The 22,630-nt window shown below is 40.6% G+C and overlaps 1 protein-coding gene across 13 annotated transcripts in view; it reads right to left on the bottom strand.

Annotated features, from left to right (window-relative positions):
* FHIT (fragile histidine triad diadenosine triphosphatase) overlaps positions 1 to 22,630 on the bottom strand; it is a 1,491,711-nt gene that overhangs the window by 161,607 nt on the left and 1,307,474 nt on the right. For 12 of the 13 annotated variants that reach the window (XM_082344847.1, XM_082344840.1, XM_082344849.1 and 9 more), the window contains one exon: positions 12,674 to 12,742. The exons of the other annotated variant lie outside the window; for it this stretch is intronic. In XM_082344847.1, the coding sequence (XP_082200973.1) occupies positions 12,674 to 12,742 (69 nt within the window). The remainder of the gene's footprint in view (positions 1 to 12,673; positions 12,743 to 22,630) is intronic. 13 annotated transcript variants of the gene reach the window in all.

Here is a 22,630-nt window from a genome sequence, read left to right as displayed (position 1 = left end):
ACAAAGGGAACTGACCAGGGTCTCATGAGCCATGGAGCCAGGACATGAGCCTCTACAGGAGGGAAGGAAGGTGGTCATTTCCTTCCCTGAACTTGGCTGGCTCTCTATCACAGCACACTGCCTGGGGTACTTAGGGGTTCCTACTCTCTCCATAGTTACTGTTGCTCCTTTCTTATCCATATGAGGCAAGTTAATATTTCAAAGTGATCACTGATGTGTCTTTTCCCTCTTGACCCTCTCCTGGCTGAGTGGAAGTGTCTCTACTGGGTAGCAGGAGTCTCCTGCCCTCACCATCTTGGCTTCTAAGTGCTGAAGGCACTGCCCCAGTGTGAGAGAGAAATAATTCATGCAGGAATAAGGAGGCAGAATAGCTCTACCTGCCCGTCCCCAGACTTGAAAAAAAGAGTTTCAGACTGGAGAAGGAACAGAGTTAAGAGAGATAAAGCCAGAAAGACAGAGAGCGAGCACACTAGGGCAATGCACTCCAACCCCTTTTCTTCCCCCAAAGCCCAGGCTGAATCCTGAGGTTTGCTGATACGTTAGTTTTATATTTGCTTCTGTAACAAATTTCCACAAACTTGGTGGCTTAAAACAACACAAATTTATTATCTAATAGTTCTGGAGGCCAGAAGTCTGAAATGAGTCTCAACCAGCTAAAATTAAGGTGTCAGCAGGTCTGTGTTCCTTTCTGGAGACTCCAGGGGAAAATCTGTTTTCTTGCCTTTTTCAACTTCTAGAGGCTGCCTGCATTCCTTGGTTCATGGCCCACTTCAATCTTCAAGGCCAACAATAACGAGTAGATTCTTTCTAATGCTGTATCACTCTTGATACCAACTTTTTTCCTTCCCTCTTCCACATTTAAGCACCCTGTGATTATACTAGGCCCACTGGATAATCTGGGAAGATCTTCCTATCTTCAAGTCAGCTGATGAGGGCCTATTTTTAAGGTATCCTTTCCCCTGCCTCTCAGAGCAGGAAGTCAGGGAAAATGTTATCCTGAAGAATATTTTTTCCTAAGAAGTCAGAGAGTGGAAGCCCCAAAAAGGCCATTTCTCTGGGTATTTCAAATTAACTGGTAGGTCAAACGTGACTATCTCCCACGAGGTCCTTTCCAAAACTAAAGTCAATGTCTTTCTGTTCACCACTGGTCTCTGCCAATGAGTAAAAAGGAACATAGAACATCTGCTTTTTAAAAAATGACTCCATGTTTTCTTTACATTACAGAATTATTGTCCATTCATTATATAAAGTTTGGGAAATGCCAAAGAGTATGAAGACAGAAACATGAGTGATTTATGATTCCATTATCCAGCCACAATCCCTTTTAATTACTAGGTACATATGCTTCCATCCTGTTCTTGGTTTATATGCCACTCTTTTCCTCAATATTATATTCCAATCTTTTATGTCATTAAAAATATTTAAAAACACTCATTCATATATATGCATATATACCATTAAAATATACTCTTCTATTATTTGGCATATTAATTACTTCCCAGGTAAAGACTTTTCAAATTAAATAGATAAGTTACTCAAGTTTTATAGGCCCATGCTCTAAGATAATACAGACAACGACTATGATACAGACGACAACATTTTGAGCCCAGAAGGGGAGAAAATAGAAATAGCTATTAGTCTCTTGGTAGGGTGTTGACACATTTCCAAAATATGAAGGTGCATGTGTACTGTTCCATCTTGGATTGGTCTATCTTAGAGAGCTGATGGGGCCCTCACGGGCCATTTAGAAAACTAATTTCAAGTAGACTCCAGAGATGGGTACAAGGTCTAGAGCCAGCCTTTGTGATTTGATTCTAGACTTACCAGCAAAGTCTCACTATACCTCTAGACTAAGGCCTGATACTTCAGCTTTAAAATCCCACTCTTTTCCCATCAGGCTTTGCTAGTTTGAAAAATACTTTGTCATCTCAGGAAATGTAACTACTGTTACAATGTGAACTATTGTTCTTAGAACGAAGGTACAGGCTCTTCTTGTGCTTTGCTTTTCCTCAGTTCTAGTGAGCAATGATTGACATACATCATTGTAGAGAGGAGGTTTAGACAGGAAGGAAGGTAGGACCCAAAAAAAGGAGGGGGTGTGCAATTGATAAAGGAAAGCCATGGAGCTGAAGAATGGGAAAGCGGGGCTCTGAATTCAGAGGGCTGGGGCTTCAGCAGAACGAATATCTCTTGAGCACCTACTCCATTAGACAGTGGGATTTATTGGGTATGAGGAGATAGGAAGGACAAAGGTAAACACCTCTGGGAGTGCACAGAGGCAGCAGAGTGAAAGAGAACTCAGACTCTGGAAACAGAAAGCCTGAATATGAATCCCAGGTCTGTTTCTTACTCTTTCCGTGACCTCATGAAAGTTCCTAGGTCTTCATGAGCCTCAGTTTTCTTATTATCTGTTGGAGGTAAACATAACTCCCTGCTCCCTCTTGTATTTCACTGGATGCATTAATTCATCAGCATGTAATGTCATAATCACACCACATTCTCCCTCTCCACTGGATGGTATAACCAACTGATGACATCTAACCTCCTTTAAAAAGTACCAATAGATGAAACCCCTTCCAGCTCCCCATGCTCTTGATTTTGAGATGACTTCTGAAAGAAGAAACTGTTCCAGTGCCCCAAGGAAGGAAGGTAAATGGCAGACACACCATGTGGATGGAAAATGGTTTAAGAAGACAAGTCAGATTGCTTATTTCATGTCATTTCAGGTTGCTAAAAAATATTCAGCCTCCGTTCGTTTTCACATCAACTTGTTAGGGAACTGTGGACAGAAATCACCCACCTTGGCCAGGCCCGCTTGCCTGAGTTGTCTCAAAACAGGAGGTCCTGATAAGGAACACAGTGCTGCCTCCGAAAAGGAGAATGCAGGAGGGGCCGAAAGAGGGAGGAGATGACCAATCTCCTAGAGTCTTTCGCATTGGAATCCACCTTGGCTGAGAGAGACGCACGCCACCAGGAACGACCCTGAGTCAGACTATGGTCCAAGCAAGATGACTGGCCAGACACACCTGGAAACTAACCCCGTTACCATGAAGCCTGAGGCTGTGAGCCATGTAGCAGAACAGTTCTCCTGGGTTCCCTTACCCTGCTGCTCTCCATCCGGGCACCCCTTACCAATAAAGTCCCTTGCTTTGTCAGCACATGTGTCCCCTCAGACAATTCATTTCCGAATGTTAGAGAAGAGCCCACTCTCGGGCCCTAGAAGGGGTCCCCCTTCCTGCAACAAACTGACATGGCCAAGATTATTGGAGAAGCCAGCTGGAAAGTCATACATGGATTTGACCCAAATGTGCAAATTTTTCTTCAATAACTGAAGAGTTTTCTAAGAACCAAAATTCTTTCAAAGGAAAAAGAAGATGCTGGAACAAGGCTTCACTGCAGTGCAAAGGGAATATTCTATGAGTTCCTTAGCTACTGCTAATGTAAGGATTTCCAACAGGTACTGGTGCAGCTGGCCTAGAAGATATTTATGGTCCATTGAGAGTTGTAAGCAAAGACTGTTTCTTTTTGAGGGGGGGAAGAAAAAAAGGCAGCAAATTCCTTTTAAATATTTCAGTGTACTATCATGACATGAATACACTACAAGGCATGCAAAAGTATTTAAACGGTTCCAGTGCACAAAACCAGCTCAGAAAGGATGACCTTGGGAGTTGTAGAAGCTTGGCTAGAGTGTGTTGATGACTTCCTTGTATTAAAAAACAAAAGAACAAAAAACAAAAACACAAAACTATAAAAAGGAGTTATAATAAAGTACCCAGCTGGGGGCTGAGGGGTTAGATCCTAAAAGCAGAGAAAACATCTAACTCTGGAAGATGCCAATTTCCTACATTTTAAGTCTTACATACTTGATTAGCAGTCATGTGTCCAGGATTAGTAGAAATCTAGGATGTGAGGGGTGTGTGTGTGTGCGTGTGTGTGTGTAGTGTGTGTGTAAATGTCTCTAAGGTTGAACAGAGCTCTGGAAACTGTTCAAAGTTTAGCAGTGGAAGGCAGAGTCTCTAAGAAAATCACTTATCTCATTATCCTTGAGTTTCCCATAAAAGGGAAGATAATGTTTTCCTCAGACCAAAGGCTTTGTAGTCAAACAGACTTTAGTATAAACAAGCTTTGCCACAAGCTGCTTAAAAGGTTAGGCAAACACTCACCCTCTGTGAGGTTTAGCTTCAAGATAATGGTCTTAATGATACTTATCCAGTAAGGTTTATGAAGAATAAAGTAATGTATGCATAGCACCCAGCATAGAGTCCAGCCCATTGTGGACTCTCATTAAATAACAGTAATGATTTTATTCTATTTTTCATTAGTCCTCTCCCTAGGAACAAAGATTAAGAACTAGAATTGTTTATTATTGTTAATCTGTTGTCTGTTACTGTTAGCCTAGTGCTATTAGATTTTTTTCTCCCCATTTAAATATGGAAAACATGAAAGACATTGAGATTTCAATAGCAAATTCAACATTAAAGAACTTGTAATAAATTACTATATTGACCCAATGCATAGAATTGAGAGCTATACAGGTATAGGAGCCTTTTCTAGATTTCTTTTTTATTAGAAAGAAAATCAGGCATCTCTCAACTTGCTCCTCTAAATCAGGAGGTCATAAAAATCTCTAAAAAGAACTGCTTGCCATGAAGCTAAAGCAATTTGAAAGACTTAGAATAAGATCCTAAGTCAGAATTTCTTCTTCCTGGAAGAGATTTCCTCATTGTGTTTGAATGTCCGGATAGTGTGGGTTGCATACTTGGGGTAGCTTAAAAGTTTAATGTGCTCACAAATTATTGAGCTGCTATGTCTGTGAAGGCTTCTCACTCACAGTCTTGCATGATAACAGTCACAAGCGATGACACTGAACCCGTATGATCTCCCCTTAATGTATTCTTTGGATTTGGAAAATCTCCTGAGTCTCCAGAGAAGGTGGTCTCTGGCCAGTCGGACTCCTCACCCACTCCCACCAACTCCTTAGAATGCTTCTGACACACAGAGATGGGTACAAGGTCTAGAGCCAGCATTAAAAGCCAGAGGATGATGATAACGTTAATAATTACACAAATTATAAAAGCTAGTATTTACTGAGCATTAACTGTCCACCAGGAATTGTTTTAGGGCTTTACATGTAATAACACTTAATTATCACAGCGGCCCCATCACAATCCCCATCTTACAGATGAGGGAATTGAGATACAGAAAAAGTTCGGCAACTTGTACAAAAACACAGAGCTGAGAACGAACACCAGGTCTGGAGTCAGAGTCCCAAACTCAACCCCTAGACGATACTGAGTCAAAAGGACATTTAATGTGTTTCTTTTCAAAAGTGGAACAAGAAAGTTCAGCCACCTGAGTAATGCGTGATTGGGCCACCCATAGAAAAGTTATAATCTTCAGAAACAGTGATTAACATGGTGGCTTATCTGTCCTCCAAAATTCATGGATTATTTTAGGAGCATCCCTGGTGAAATTAGTAGCAAAAAAGATTAAAAAAAAAAAAAAAAAAGGTAAACTCTGTGTAGAGGGATCTATCTGGTCATCTTTGAGGTCACTTCATCTTTAAAACTTCAACAAAGTCTTGAACAGGGATGATGGAACCTGACCTAATTGTTTAATGACATAATTCCTATGTTATGATTTTCAGGGCCAGGAAAAATAAATTATTGTCCTTTGGATTTAGAGGGCAAGGGTGAAAAAATTGAGAGGTTTTACATCAAATTACACTTTATGAAAACTAATGAAGCTAATCGGATTGAATAAATTCTGGAACTGCACCACCCAATTTGGTAGACACTAACCACATGTAGCTAGTCTGAGTTGAGATTTGCTGGTAAAGTAAAATACACATTGGATTTCAAGAATTTATACAAAAAGAGGATATAAATATCTCACTAATAATGGCTTATATTAGTTACGTGTTGAAATGAGAATATTTGGGTTATACTAGGTTAAAAATTATATCATTAAAGTTAATTTCACCTATTTCTTTTCACTCGTTTTAACGTGGCTAATAAAACATTTTTAATTACGTATGTAACTCACATTCTATTTCTATTGGGCAGTGCTGCTTTAGAACACAACATGCAAAGTACAGACTGGGGACATTGATCATAGCTAGATGTAACCTGATGGTGACAAAAGAACACCCACATTGTGGGCACCCAAGCTGGGACTCCAAATGCCAGGTTCTGTTTCCAGGGCTCTATGTGTGTTCTCTGAAGCAGGCAACTTAGAGGCCTATTGTTCACCTCTGCTGGAATACGACACATGATAGTTTCAAAGAACGAGCCCTGCTCCAAGCTAAGGGGTAACAGGATTTATTTATAAAGGTTATTTGAAATAAGTTTGTCTTTCTTTGTCTAATGAATGACAGATGATAATCGAAAAGCAAAAGCATTTTCAAATGCTTTGGGGCTTTAAAACTGTATTAATTTTTATCTTCACTTCCCCCCTAATTCTTGCTTATTTTGTTTTTCTTCTTTAAAAGAGAGATCAAGTCAAATGTTTGGGGGCTTTTCTCTTTGAGGCTATTATAATTTATTGATATAAATGTGTCAATGCTTAATCCATATCTTTTTTATTCTTGCTGTATTTATCCATTTCTGCTCATAACATATTCCTCTGTAACTTTTTTTCTATCCCTATTCCCCACACTCTCAATTCTCTAAGTAAAATTGATTTGGAAACATTTGTTATACAAAATCTTGATAGTTTGCTTTAGTGGGTCATAGGCTAAACAGTTATCAAAACATTTTGGATGCTCTTCGTAAGTGACTCTTCATTGATAGCTATGCCAAGAACCGTGATTATAAACCTAACCAAGACTTTAAAAAATACACAAATGGCACAGTCTTCAAGTCTTGATATTAACTGAGGTTTGACACAATTAATAGTGTCTGAGAACAGAATTGTGAGAAACAGGCAGAAAGATAGAAAGATACCCCAGCAACAAGGATTTCTTGGAGCAGGTATTGTCCACCTTAACTAGCAAGCATCTTATAGATTTCTGCTGGAATATGTCTGTTTGGTGAGACAATTCACTGATGAGGGCACACAACAATGCCTTATTTAGAAAATAATGAGGGAGGACCACATAGAACAGTTTGATGGAGTGGTTTTACTTGGTACCATGGATAGACTGATATGTAGTTAATTTTTTCTTGCTTATTTCCCACTAATATGTAGTTGAGCATTTTCAGATGAGAGAGAAGAGCAGCTGTGGGAAAACACCCAGGGTGGCAGTTCTCTGGAAGCTGATTCCAGGAAAAACCATAGAGGTGGCATCTTTTGCCTTGAGGCCCATTCTGTAGATGCCTGTCCTCTCATCATCAGCTACTCTTCTGCCTTCTTTCATTCTTTATTTCCTCTTAAGTGTCCACTGACTTCATGATATTCTCTGCGGGCCCCCAGCCCACCATTACCACCATAATAGCTTTCCATGCTCCTCAACATTCCACTGTGTAGATTCCATCAAATGTGACTAATCTGAATTACATCCTCCCTGAATTCTTATCTCTACTAGGAAAAATGGGTGGGAATATCTTTTAACCAGATAAATGCTACTCTGCTAATTTTATGTTTCCCTTTTCCAAAGGACATAGACATTTAACTGAGTAATAATCTGACGTAAGTAAGGGTAAATCAGATGTCTACCAAGTTCTTTTATCATTAAAATAGGTATCAAAAGAGCACTCGGAGATCCACTCAGAGAGAATTTGAGGTCACAGATCATTAAATTATCACACTATATATTTATTTGTTGGTTATATCACATCCAGCTTCTTTGAGTTAAAAGTTCTCACGAGTTGAAGAAGAACCAAAGGCGTCTTTAACTTTGTTCTTAACAAGAGGTAACAAAGTTTACAATCCGAAATTCTCAAACACTGTAAAACTCATCCCTCAGTATGAGGACATCATTGAACCCAGAGGAAAAAAAGCTAATTAACTGTCTCAGTGAAACATTCCTTCCCTTTTGGAGAGTCAACTGGGGACCCATGGACTTTGAACCCATTGTCAAATGGTGTGTGAAAGAGATCCAAGTTCAACAATAAATATCAGCAATATAATAGTTTTCTCCAGCCCTCAGGGCCAAATGACCTGCATTTTAGCGAATTGATTTTGTTCATGCATTGTATTTAGCCAAGCAATTGTTTCCCATGATATGCTTGAACCCACAGTTGCTCTACGAAATTCATGGTTGAGTTTTTCCAATTGCTGATTGCTAGTCCCACTGGCCTTAATAATAGTCACTTCCTTCGTCCGTAATGGGTTTTATATACAGTGCACAATCACAACCATTCAATGTCACCCATAAACATTTAATGAATTGTCCAATACAGTTATGAGAGTTGCTTATTTGGGACACAGCTAGGGTAAGCCTTACTGAGTTAATGAGATGATATACCACGACATTAGGCAAGGGGTGTTTCCATCCCCTGCATTAGCTGTACATGCTCTCTTATCTAAGGACCCATTTATGTTATTACCATAATCTTCATCAACTTGTCAAGATAATGAAGGGTCCACTGAGTTCAGACAAGGCCTCATGTAATTCATGGAAATTTAAATAACATAGATATAGAAAGGGTTTAGGAGCACCATATAAATAAGATCTGCATGGAGAACCATAAAGAAAGGGCTTTACAAGAGATTCTGCCTTGGAAAGGATGGAGTTTGAACTCGGTTTTGAGGGAGAGAAGAGAGACTAATCCTCTGAAATGAGGAAGATAAATTATCCAACAAAATGCATAAAGACACATTCAGGACAGAGAGCTGGAGGAAGAGCAGATGAAGACGAACTCAGAAGTGATAAAGTTGGAAAGAAAGGAAGGGAAACTCTTGTGCCTGTTTTCAGCAAATCCCACATCTGTATTTGTTACAGACACGCAAGTTTGGGTTTCAGGGGAGGCAAGTTTCTTATCTGCTTTGACATATGCCTACCAGACTTGCTTAGCAGTCAGACAATGTTTATAATTACTTCACCAAGCCCTTCTGATGTGCCACAATTTGCAGCCATCTGTACACTGATTTCTGACCAACAGACTTCATTCCATCAATGCTCCATTAAATTAACCTCAGATGGCTGATATCACCATGTCAGAATCTCACCCAGTGTAGCTATGAGTTAATAAATTGACCTTCTGAAAAGCAAGATGTTCTCTCCTTTTAAATTTTGTAAGGACTAATAGGGAATTTCAAGTTCCTCTATTTCAACACCCTGTTCTTTCAGGTATTCATTCACTTAACAACTATTTATTTACCTGTTCTATACCAGATTAGGTCCCTGTTCTCATGGCTTTACAGTGTAGTTGGGGATGCAGGCACTGAATAATACACTAAGAAGTTATTTCAAGTGTGGTAAATGTTATGAAGGAAATAAACATGGAAATACGATAGCCTTATCCTGGAGGGGATAGGGGATTAGCTGTCTTAGATGAGGTGGGGGGGGGAATCAGTAAAAAGGACTCTTTGAGGAGGTAATATTTGGACTGAGATTTGGAAGAAGATCTGAAGCCACATGAAGGGGAAGAGAAGATGGAAGAAGTTACAGTCAAAGAAAACAACACGTGCAAAGTCCCTGAGGTGGGAATGAGAATTTGACAAAAGCAAGTGGTGAGAAAGAATGAGGCTGAGGGGAGCTGGGGAGGTGGGCAGACCCACTACTGAGGTGAAAGAACTCACCCAGGGCCACAGCGTTGTAAATGAGGAAGCAAGGAGGTGAAATGGATGTTACAGATGAGTGGCATACAGACTGGACAGAGGATACTGGGGACTAGTGATATCTGAGTGGTAGAGGGAAGAGGAGTAACCCATGAATAGGCAAGGACCTCAAACTCAAATGCCTTCAAAGGCCAGGCTGGTATCATAAACAAGTGAGGCAAGCCGGGTAAGAGACAGGGAGCGGTAGTGACCTCGAGAATGAGTGACATGCCTAATAGCATCCAGACTCATTAAAAAAAGATGTTGCAGGCAAAATAAAGCGTGCCATTAAAAAATCCTTCACAAGCAAAATAAAACACATATGAGGAGGCAAACAAAGCCCATGGAACATCAATAGGCAACGCCGAGCTGGAGGAAAAGCAGGAAGGAGGCTGGGAATGAGAAAACTCATTAGAGTGATCTCATATAAGTCAAGGAAGAGTTATATCTTATATTTCCATGAATTGAACAGGAAAGAATATATTTTATTAGGCAGTAACCCAAATGCTGTAACACTAACAACAACAAAAAGAACCCTACACTATTTGTTACAGAACTTTCGTAACCTAAAAATGGAGGTAACCGTCAAATGGTCAGATATGTAAAGACAGGAATCACAGAGCCATGTGGCCCATCCAAGAACTGGTTGGAGAAGTCCTCCCGAAGAATCATGGTCATTCATTCTGTGCTTGCATAGGTCTGGGGATGGGAAGCCCCCGCCCTCACAAGGCACTCTAGGTATTCAGAAGTTTCTATCAATTTGACCTGTTGTTATGTGGAACTGATACCTGACTCCTTGATGCCTAACAGTTCCAGATCTGCTCTCTGGAGCCGCATAGAACAGCTTTAATACCTTTTCTACCTGCCAGCCCTTCGGATACTTAGAAAGAGTGACCCTGTCACAGCCTTCCCTTCTTCAGACAACACATCTTCACCTTCAATGACTCCCCAAGGTAACTGTTTCCAGGCTCTGTCATCCTAATCACCTTTCTGTGAACCTTCTCCGATTTGTCACCATCCCTCTTAAAACAGTGCCCAGGGAGAATACAACATTCCTAGCCAATTTATAATCTAGAGCTTCTCCAGGCATCATTTTCTATTTCTGCAGCAGCAGGAATACAATTACATTTTACGGAGCTCAGTCTCCTGCTGTCCCTGCTCCCACTGCCCCCCCTCCCAGGCAGTGTGTTTGTTGTATTTCATGGAGAGATGCATAATCTGGGGTGAGTACTCCCATCAGTATAAAGAATGCCGCCCCTCATCACTCCATCATTTCTGATTAAGGTCACTCAGTCTGACGTCCATTACATCTTGTACCAATAACGCCTGTGCAATGCCTCATGTTTCTCGGGCTGCTTTCTAGGCATTATCTTATTATGCGCTCAAACTGGAGACATATTTTTGCACAAAGAGTAAGATGAATCTCAGAGTGAGCAGTTTAAGACAGAGGGAAAATTGGAAATCTGACCCTTGAAAAGAGCGCTGGATGGGCGCATCCAATGACCTGGCTTCAAATCCAGGTTTTCCATTTACTCACCGTTGCTGGTTTTTTAAAAACAAAACTAATAATGGTAATAAGAACAGAAACAGTTAATTATTAATAAATGCTTAGTATGTACCAATCCCTGTAATAAGCTTTTCATGTACAGTATGTCATATATTACATGCAACCACCTTTTGAAGTGTATGTATTATATATTGTCTACATTTTAAAGAAAAGGGGATTAAAACACAGGGTTTAAGTGACTTGCCCAACATCACACAATCCCAGTCGGTGGCACTGGGATTTGAACCTAATTCTGCCTGTCTCCGACGTTCAACATCTTCAAGTCTCGTACCACAATCTCCCTTAGTGGGTACTTACGATTTAGCAATTAATGGGGAAAAAGAAAACTCCTTTAGCAATGACTTTTCCTGAGAAGCTTCTCCTAATGGGTAGGAGATAGGGACATGCGTTGCTTCACCTGTGAGGCTGGGGACACTGGGAGAGTGTACACGAGAGAGCAAAAGAGTGTGGAGGAGAGAAAGGCCACACACCAACCTCAGCCTTGGACATCAGGTCTCAAACTGGGCTGAAATGTAGCCCTGCAGCTTCTGTCACGAGCACATTTGGAATATAAACAAGATTTCAAGGGGACAGTTCAGCCTAAGAAAACAGTGTTTTCACCTTTCCAACCAAGCACTCCAGAGCCCCACTGCCATCAGATCAGCTCTTACACGTGGGGAACATAGGTGCCCTCTCCTTGCTGAAAGAAATATTTAAACTGAAATTATCTTCTGATATTTTACACCAGCATATCCATTAGAGGGTCTACACTCCGCATAGCACAGACAGACATCTGAAGGTTCTCATGTAGATGAGGTCCTAGGAGCAGATCACCTGGTTTCTGCTGCTCATCTTTAGAGCGGTTTCACATTTATATCCTTGAATGGAAGTAGTAAGTTAACTGCTAAATGCTTATGACACAGGGGTTACACTCATCATTCAAACCAACCTAGTCTCTGCTGACCATAATTCAAAGTTCCACTCTGAATAAATGCTATTAGGAGAGACAAGCTGAGTTCCAAAGTGGTTTTAAAATTAAATGTAGTATTCAACTAAAAAAAGAAAAAATCATGTATCAATCTGTTTGATTTCCATTGGTGGCACTCTAGATTATCTCCTACGGAACCTCTGGGCTGTACCTCCATGAAAATGTTTAGTACCTTGGTAAATGACAGGACAGAAATCACAAAGACACTTGGTTTCTGCCAGATTACATTTGAAAAAGAGAATCAGTATAATTCATCTGTCTTCAGTTTCTGCAATGGCCATTCTTGGCTCCTTGGCCTCTACTGCCACTTCCCAAGTCTTATATTGGGTAGAATCCCATTTAAGACCATATATCCAGGGTACCTGGTTCATTAGGTTGATTCCCTCACACTGCCAGCCCCGATGATCAAACGATAAGATCAGAGAGCGCAGACCTACCTCATCATAGATGCTGTCATTCCTGTGAAAGTCTCCAGCCTTCCTTGGGAGAACGTGGATGTGAACATGCTGAAAAAGTACAAGGAAGAAAGAATAAAATGTGATTATCTCCCCATATATTTCTAGACTTGATAGTGATGCTCTCATGAAGTCCAATTACTCCACATTGGCTCCTGCGGGATTATTTTTCAGAGGAAGATGGTGATCCCCTTCAGTAACTATATCTGAAATCGGCAGAGAATAGAGGCTCAAAACAAGAGGACAATGTGGTGGCATATATGAGAGTGTGAGTGAAATGCCAGTGTTTTCGGGGCTCTGTGCAATTATTCATAGTTGTCAGTCTTGGTTGTATTTAGCCAGTGCTTTGAAATGACAGCATGTCTTAAAAGGTGACCATAGGGACTCTGCAACTGACAGGAAATAAGAATTGGCTAACAGACAACTGCATAAGTACAGAGCAGAGGAGCGAAAGTAGAAAGGAGTACGGAGCAAGTTACAGAACCGGGGCTTCAAATGATAATCAGATAATAGTAACATCAATAGTTCTCACGTATTAAGTGTTGAGTTACTATGATAAGAAAGCTCTGGGTTTGCCTTTTATCTCATTTAATGATCTGAATCATCCCCTGAGGCAAGTTCTACTAGATCTCCATTTTACAGATGAGGAAATCTACGCTCAGAGAGGTCAAAGCCCCAGAGGAAGTGGTAAAGTCAGCACAGGAAGCCAGCCCATCTGGCTCTTACCACCACATTCTTTGTCAGCACATAACACTGATTCTGTGAAGTTAATCTTTTAAACAGTCCATTTCTCTAGTCTACTAAAGCACCCAGGTAATATACATAGCAATGCTATTATGCAGAGATCATGAATCAAGGCACACAGCATATCTAATTCAATATCCTTCAAGGCTAAACTGCCATTGAAAAGTTTTATTTCCAAAGAGCCTCTATTGTACCTCAGCCGAAGTTAAACCTCACTCCTGCCCTTGAGCTATGTTCACAAACCAGGGGGAGGAATGTGAAAAGGAAAAGCCTAAATGTGGACAGGCAGACAAAGAATCAAACCTAGTCTCCGATCACACCCACCCCTTCTTGATTACAGGGATCAAGCTCCAAGTCTCCAAGCCTCCAAAGGGCCTCCGGGGAATGTGAGATTAAGTGTCCCTGTGGCTTTGCTGCATGAGGAGGGGAAAATGATATGCTATTATAGCAGAGGCAGGGAACAAGGCGGTCCAAGGTGAATAAAGCAGAGAGGAGCTTCACATCAGCCCCTGAGCACATGGTCCCCAAAGAGTGACATGTTTTTCCCAGAATATTCTCCAGTTAATGATGAAGCCAGTCATGGATTCCTCAGCAACTGGGACGAGTGCATGCCTAAGTCACAAAGACTATGCGAGCAGCGGGAGACAGGGAGAAAAAACAGACAGGGAAAAATACATCACAAACTACCCACAGAAACAAATTCTTAGAAGGAAGCAGTACAGGATAAACCCAGGCTGCAAGTGATTGATGCACGTGGGCTAGTTGACTTAATAGCAAGACGGCAAAACTGCCACAGTACATGGAAATAGCCCACCCTTTAAAGAAGGCGTACTCAATCTTTACTTCCTAAACCTGCAGCTACCCTTTCCCCCTCTTTCTTCCCCTCCTCCCTCCCTCCTTTCCTTCCTTTCTTCCTTATATCCATCCATCAACCCACCCACCCACCATCTCCCTTGGACCTTTCAATAATCAGGTATTCCAGACCAGTGTTCTGCAGCCAAACTGCCTAATGCAAATCCTGGACCTACCACTTACTAGCTCTTTGGTCTTGCCTCATAAGGCCTATATCTCAGTATCCTCATCTATAAGGGGGGTTGCAACCGTTCCGACCTCACAGAGTTGTTAAGAGGATCAAATCTGCTAACCATGTCCCTAGCGTGCTGCTTAGTACATACTTAATACATACAACTGCAGCAGTATTACTCTTACTTTTTATTTATGTTTATTTATTTATTTTTTAATCAGCAGATAGAGATCACATTCAGGGGTTGGTTCCCACACCAGCAGAGAAGATATTTAAGAAGCTCCTTGAATGGGACATGGCTAAAGTTACTCTGTTGCTAAAGCTTATTTCTGTTGCTTTGACTAGTGGTTCTCAAATCTGAGCATGCACCCGGGGCTTGGTGAAACCCAGATCGCCCGGCCCCTAGAATTCGCATTTCTTACAAACTCCCAGTGATATCAATGTTGCTGGTCCAGGGCCATACTTAGACAACCACAACCATGGCTTACAGGATCCATCTAGTTCCTGACCTCCTCTCCTGAAAATGTGCTAATGTAAGCACCAAGGTCACTCACTGTTTTGCCTGCCCTGTTGCATTATGGGAGACCTATTACTCAATGCTTCCTCGACTTCCCGCTCTCTGGTCACCCTCTGTGCCTTGTCCTTATGAATATGTCTGTTCTTGTCCTCTAATGACATACAGGTGGCTGTGAACTTACATTAGGGAAACCTCCTGGGTCCAGGCCCATCCCACACCTCTTTTTCTTTACCTTGCTCTCCTGGGTTAGTGTTCAGGGCTATTTCTACAGGCTCTGTTACCACCCCGTCCTGGAATTGCCACCCTTGATCATTGGTAACCACTTTAAATTCACTGTGACACTGATGACAGTAAACAGCTCACTGTATAGGTGATGTTCCCCAAGGGCATAGCTCTCAACACAGCCTGAGAGCTTGACTTAAATTCTTAAGTGACAGACTGATCACAAGATCCTGACAAACCACTCAACTTCTCAGAAAAGGGAAATCACCATAAAGCCTGCTCAAAACCTCGCTGTTGTGAAGGAATACCATTGCCATGGCCTTCCAATAGAATGGCATTCTGATAAAACCCCCATGAACAGCACATACTGAGATAATTCGACATAATTCGTTCTTCATATTGAACTTTGGTGATCACAATTGACTTTTTTAAGTGCTAACAAAACCTCTAATTAAATTTTACAGTATAGCTGCTTGAGTGGGAAGAGTATTTTTAAAAATCCATGATGCACTGCATACCAAAAAAGTTTTCATGGTCAACTAAAATTCCACAATGCTCACTAGCATAGTGTCAGAGAAGACCCACTCAAAAGACACATGGTTAAATTTGTTTACTTAGCAATCCAGAAACTTATTTAATTATGGAGATCTCCACTCTTTATTCATATAACATCTGTTTACATTTTTCTAACATTTATAATTATTCATGCAAAAATATTTAGAACCAAGTTCTAGTCTAGAAACCAGGGATATAGTAATGAACAAGACAAAGTCCCTGCCTCCACAGAGCTACAATGCAAAGGGAGATACAGAAAATAAGCAAGAAAATAAATATACAATTTAATTTCAGGTGGATATAAGTGTCCAGCAAAAAAACCTAGTGGGCAGAGCTAAAAATTCAGAACTGGAACACTTCAACATTTGAAGTTTGGGAAGAGAAGAAGTAGGACTCAGATTAAGGATACAGCACAGAAGGAGGCAAATCAAGAGAGGGTAAGTTCTCAAATTGATGGAAGAAGGAATTTCAAGGAGTGTATCATCAACAGTCAGCACTGTTGAAAGCTTGAGTTAGTTTCCATGAAACTGGGAGAATAAAACTTAACTAAAAAGCACATGACAAGATGCTCAACATCATCAATCATTAGTAAAATGAAAATAAAGACCACATTGAGATATCACTTAGCAGTCAATAGAATGGCAATATTAAAAAAAGAAAATAACAAGTGTGGATGAGAATGTGGAGAATTAGAGCATTCACAGGCTGTTGGTGAAAATGTAAAATGATGCCACTGTTTTGGAAAATAGTTCGGCACTTCCTCAAGAAGTTAAACATAGAGTTACCATATGATTCAGGACTCTACTCCTAAGCACGTACCCAAAAGATCTGAAAACAGGTCCACACAGAAACTTGTATATGAATATTTATAGCAGTATTATACATAATAGCCAAACAGGGAAAACAACCCATATGCCCATCAAGTAGTGAATGTATAAACAAAATGTGGTATAGCCAGACAATGGAATATGATTTGGCCATAAAAAGGAATGAAGTACTGCTAAGTGAAAGAATTATGCTAAGTGAAAGAAGCCAGACACAAAAGGCCAGATATATCATTCTGTTTATATGAAATGCCCAGTATAGGCAAATTCATAGAGATAGAAAGTAAATTAGCAGTTGCCAGGGGGAATGGGGAGTGACTGCTAATGGACATGACGTTTCTTTTGGGGATGGTGAATTTATTCTAAAATTAGATAGTCATGATGGTTGCACAACTCTGTATATACTAGAAAAACATGAAACTGTATACTTTAAAGAGAGTGAATTTTATGGTATGTGAATTATATTTCCATAAAACTGTTATTAATAAAAAAAACTGAAGCGGATTTTTTTTTTTCCTTAAGAGGATTTAAGAGAAAGTGGAAGATGAAGAAAAGGAGATAAATAAGCACAGATAACTTTTCCAAGGAAAAGGAGTTTCACAAAGAAATCCATGGCAGTAGTTGCAGAGGAGGGAGAAAATCACTTGTGAGGAAATACGGGTTTAAGTTCCCTGAGTCTACTAGTTTCTACAATTATTATTATTATCCTTAGTAGTAGTAATTGTTGTTAATATTTAATGAAAGATCACTACATACCAGTCCCTGGGTTGATTTACATCATTATTTCAATTAACCCTTACAATGCTGCCTAGAGGTTGTTAATAAATGCATCACCATTTCCAAGAGACAAAATAGACCAGAGGTTAAACAATGTGGCCAAGCTCCTGAAGGCAGTGACCAGGAGGTGAAATCTGAACCTGAGTCTGTCATCAGACACTGGAGCATTTGCTCTTCACCACCAAGTGACACCATCTCTCAGGAGGCCACCCTGCCTCTCCGGATTCCAAATATAAGGACACCTCTTCGCCATGGCCTCTTGATGCCTCTGCCAGCTCCATGATTTCTCAGTAATGTCTTTGATCACATCTGCAAGTTCCTTCGGACCTGCATCCCTCAGGGGATGGAACCTACCTTTGCCCAGAGATCTCAATTCACTTAAAGCAAGGATGTTATCTCCTAAGTCCCATTTCCACCTTCCGTCTTCCTAGTTCAAAGTCATGCCAGATATAAATATAGATTAACCAAGTTGTTCAATGAAAAGTCTTTTTTTTCCCCTAATTTATTAATTGTATGTAGTTTGCACCAAGCAGTAGATCCACCCTTTCCTGGCTCATCTGCTTGAGTACATTTTAGCTTTTAAAGCCCTTTCCGTTATCTTTTTCTCCAAATGTAGGGTCTCTGTCAGTGTTAATACCGTAACAACATTTTTATAGGTCCCGCCTCTTTTGCACGATCTGTGTGTCTCCTTCCATCCTTTTGAACACATCTACTTTACCCCATACTCACCTGAGAATGGTCAGTATAGTTACACTGATGTGTTCTGTCCTTGTCAGAATATATTCTAATTTGTCTATAAGGGATAAAATCATGGTGGGGAAAGGGCAGGGAAGACTAGAGATAGAGAGCTACCTTGCTCCATAACTAGGGTCCAGCAACCTCCACCAGTTGCCCCAGTATGAATCCCTCTCCCTCAGATTAATGAGTAATCACAGAAGGCAAGTCTGATTCTGAAGAAAAGCAAAAACACTGCTTTGGGAGGCAGACAGTGGACCCTCCAGTATGTCCATATCCTAATCCCAGGGCTGGTGAATATGTTAGGTTGTATGGCAACGAAGAATTACAGTTGCAGAAGGATTAGCATTGTTACCAGCTGACCTTAAAACAGGGAGAGTATGAATGACCCTGAATTATCCACCTGCACCCAATGTAATCACAAGGGTCCTTAAAAGTGGAAGAAGGTGACATCGCCAAAATTTAAACTTTGTGCTTCAAAGGATACAGTCAAGAAAGTGAAAAGGTAACCCATGGAACGGGAGAAAAATTATTTTGCAAATCATCCATCTGATAAGGGACTTGTATCTAAGACATATAAAGAACTACTACAACTCAGTAATAAAAAGACAAAAAACCCAACTAAGGAAATGGGCAGGGGATGAATAGGCATTTCTCCAAAGAAGATGTGTAAATGGCCAATAAGCAGAGGAATGGAGTTAGAAGGCCATCCCTTCAAAACAACTTCATGAGAGTCTGCCTCCCTTCCTCCCTCCCTCCCCTCTTTGTTTCCCCCCCTTATAGGCAGATAAGAATACTTAAAACCAGCAGAAATCAGATTTCCCAGCATGAAACATATTACTAGTGAGGGGCCATATAATTTATTGTCCAAAGGGGAATTTGGGGAGTGAAAGGAGGCATTGTTCATCACTACACTGGCCTGTTTATAACTATAGATGGGCCCCGACTTACGATGGTTCTACTTAAAATTTTCCAACTTTACGATGGTGCAAATGTAATAAGTAGAAACCATACTTTGAATTTTGAATTTTGATCTTTTCCCAGGCTCGCGGCGATAGGTGGGACCATACTCCCTAGTGATGCTGGGCAGTGGCAGCTGCCTCAGCTCCCAGTCAGCCACTGGATCACAAGGGTAAACAACAAATACACTGACAAACATCTGTACCTAGACAACCATTCTGTTTTTCACCTTCTGTATAGTATTCAATAAGGTCCATGAGCTTTTCAACACTTTAGTATAAAATAGGCTTTGTGTTGGATGATTTTTCCCAACTGTAGGTGAATGTAAGTGTTCCCAGCACGTTTAAGGCAGGCTGCTAAGCTATGATGTTCTATAGGTTACGTATATTAAATGTATTTTCACCTTAATGATATTTTCAACTTACGATGGGTTTATTGGGATGTCACCCTGTTGTAAGTCGACAAAGATACGTATACGTCTAAACCCAGACTGTTTCAAATAAACCAGGGCATACACTCACCCAAATATTAGTTATTTAATTGGGAAGGATGATAGCCTAACTAAATTGGGATTTGACATCCCCTCAACCTGGCTTAGAATCCCAGATCTGCCACTTTGACCAGTTTGGGTGACCTTGGACAATTTACTTACTCTCTGTAAGCCTCCGTTTCCTCATCTGCTGCAACGGACACAGTAACAGTTCCTATGTCTCAGTGTTTTGGTGAGAATGTGATAATGCATATAGAGCCTTATGCACAGTTAGTGGTACATAATGCTCTCACGTAAATGGTAGCAAATGTTATCATTGATAATGACTTAAAAATGGGTAGATGAATGGTGTGAAAGTACTATAAATGTGTAAGTAAAGTTTTTTTAACTTATGAGAAAGAAATGACTAAATGGTGTGTCCGTGTTTTCTCTACAGAAAAGAAGTGGACTAAATTTGGGGGATTCTTCAAATAACAGATGAAACAGCCCCCATCTCTTTAAATGCTAGGACTGCATCACTCCTGTTGTTCAAATGACAGCCTCAGAGTAGTGGGTGATGCATTTATTTCCACATCTTTGTTACTGTCAGGGAGGAAGAAAACTTTCCTCTACCATTCTAGGTTCTTCTGGCTGCTCTAAGAATTAAACTGACATAAGACAGGTTAACAGGAGAAAATCAAATTTAATATTGTACATACAGGAACCGAATATATATGAGAGGTACAGAGACAGAAAACTAAAATGAGGTACATATGCTGTCCTGAGCTAAGGAATGGGATAGGGGACTGGGGCTTCCAAGGATGGGAGGGTCATTCACAGGACGATGAGAAGAAGAGCAAAGTTTGGTAATTAGATGTCTGCCCTGCCATATAGACGGGGACATTTAGATAAAATTTATCTTTGGTAATAACTCTTTTTCTGGGAAAAGTCCCCAATTGAAATTCTTCTAGGTAGTTAAGGGAGGGGAAGTAGTTTCTCTTGAGCCCACAGGGTCTCCATTGCCTTTAGCTCAACAGAATCCACGTGCCAAAGCGCACATCTTGGGGAGGTCTGTTCTGAGCGCTTACATTACCTAGATTATATACTTAAGCCTCTAGTACAGAAGAAAAGAAGCCTGGGACTTCTTTTTGAGACAGTAAATGGTTCTATTTGATGAAAAGAGGATGTTCTGCCCTTTGGAAGTCAGGGAGAGGTAGGAGGTAGACACCAAAAATCTACAGTAATTTGAGAGTTACAATCTACTGGAGGAAGCCAAAGAAGTGAAAAACTAGAGGCAAGATAATGGGAAGGGAGGCTGTGTTAATGCCTCATGCCCAGATGTTTCTCTCCACATGGCAGTAACTCTACCACCATTCTTCCCTTTAATTCACTCACTAAAGGAAAATGGAAGAAGCCACTTGAAATGTAATTGTCTCTTGATGTTCCCGTTTGAGTCTACTACACAAACAGCAGGGAGAATTCTCATTTTGTTCTGCTTACTGTAGTAGGGTTAAAAAAAAAAAAAAAAAAAAAGGAAGGAAGAGGAGGAGCAGTTCTCCCAGCACCTGCTTTCTTCATTGGTAGTGATTTCCTTGCCCCCAAAAGCGAGTGGTTTTTAAACGAAGTGGGTACATTCTCATAAGCAACATCGCCGTCTTACAAACGTATCGTTAAAACAGGAGAGGTGATGGAACTATGACAATAGCTCCCATTTCCTTCTCAGGGTGAGTGGCCTATATGCTATTCATCTTTTATTTTTCTTCTCATTTGCAATCAGTGCTTCCTTTACTTTACCAAGACAAATGATAGAAAAGGTGAGTTTTCTTCCCCTATGTCCTGTTTTGAATTTGTGAGCAATGGGTGAGGAAGTTAATCTACTTTTTATCTGTTCTTCTTGTTCTAAATTTTAGTGGGAGAACACCTCAAAACAAAGAAAACAAATCTCTCCTGGGTTTACCCACTACCTATTACAGCATCTCGTGATCCAGTACTTTGCAGTGAAGATGAGCTATTCACGTGTGCAGCGTGGAAGACGGGGGAAACTGATGGGCAAAATAGATGCACTGACACTCGCTCACGTTTGTTCAATTCTCTGGGCTTCTCTTCTTGTGGAGGGGGAATTGAAGAAGAGCCTGCCAATTATTTCCACCTTGTGAGCTTAAAGCCCAAAGGAAAAGACACATACCCAGGCTTTCAGAGTTCAGTGACACTCTATACAGCATCAGATTCCATCAGCTTGCTTGTATTTGACTTGAAAAGACCTTAATTTTTTAAAAATTTGAAATTTAAAGCTGCTTGGTCACTAAAAGCTCCTTTAAACTCTCATTGTGGTTTGGAGCCATACATCATGAAAGCTGTGGTGCTCAGACAATGTACTGCACTCATACATCATTGGCGCACCATCCCTCTCATGATATATTATTACAACTCACAAATGGAACAGCACCAGTGATGTTCGGCTTAAAAACACAACCGTTAAGCCACGAAACTCCACAGGGTCTCAACGAAGTCGGAGATTTTTTTGAAACTGAATTGGTTCTTTACCTTTTACATTTTTTAAAAGTTTCTCAGTTCGACTGGGACAATTGGGGCACCTGGAAAATTGTGTTTCCTCTGTTTCATGAAAGGCACACCAGCTGCAATAGGCTGCAAGAAGGAACCTGCTAACACGAGGGCCAGAAACCATCACTGTGCCTGTGCCTTTCGACAGACAACTAATTTTATTCCTGAGTCAAACATGTCAAGGTGTCCTCAAGGGCCTTGAGCAGAAGTACTTCCAGTGACATTTATTTTGGAACTTAGTAGCTGGTAGTGTTTTCACACTGACCCTAAACTTTGCAGCAGAAGTTGGGGCCTCCCCGAACCAAGTGGGGAAGAATCCACCCTGGAAGAAAACATGAGCTTTGGGATAGGTGATGGTCTGGAGTGGAATCTATCTAGCAAGGCTCGCTGTAGAACCTAGCCTTCTGGTTTATAGCAGAAGCGGGTTGTCAAAAATATTTTCAAAACTACTATTGTGTAACATAGTAATAATAAAATTTACTGACTATTTGGAATATGCCAGCATTGGTCTAAGCACTTTATCTACTTGTTTCATAAAATCCACACAATA

The sequence above is a fragment of the Balaenoptera borealis genome (assembly GCF_965194805.1).
Source record: "Balaenoptera borealis genome assembly, chromosome: 12".
Classification (NCBI taxonomy): domain Eukaryota; kingdom Metazoa; phylum Chordata; class Mammalia; order Artiodactyla; family Balaenopteridae; genus Balaenoptera; species Balaenoptera borealis.
Note: the sequence above shows the minus strand (reverse complement) of the source record. Positions and strands in the feature narration are given on the sequence as shown.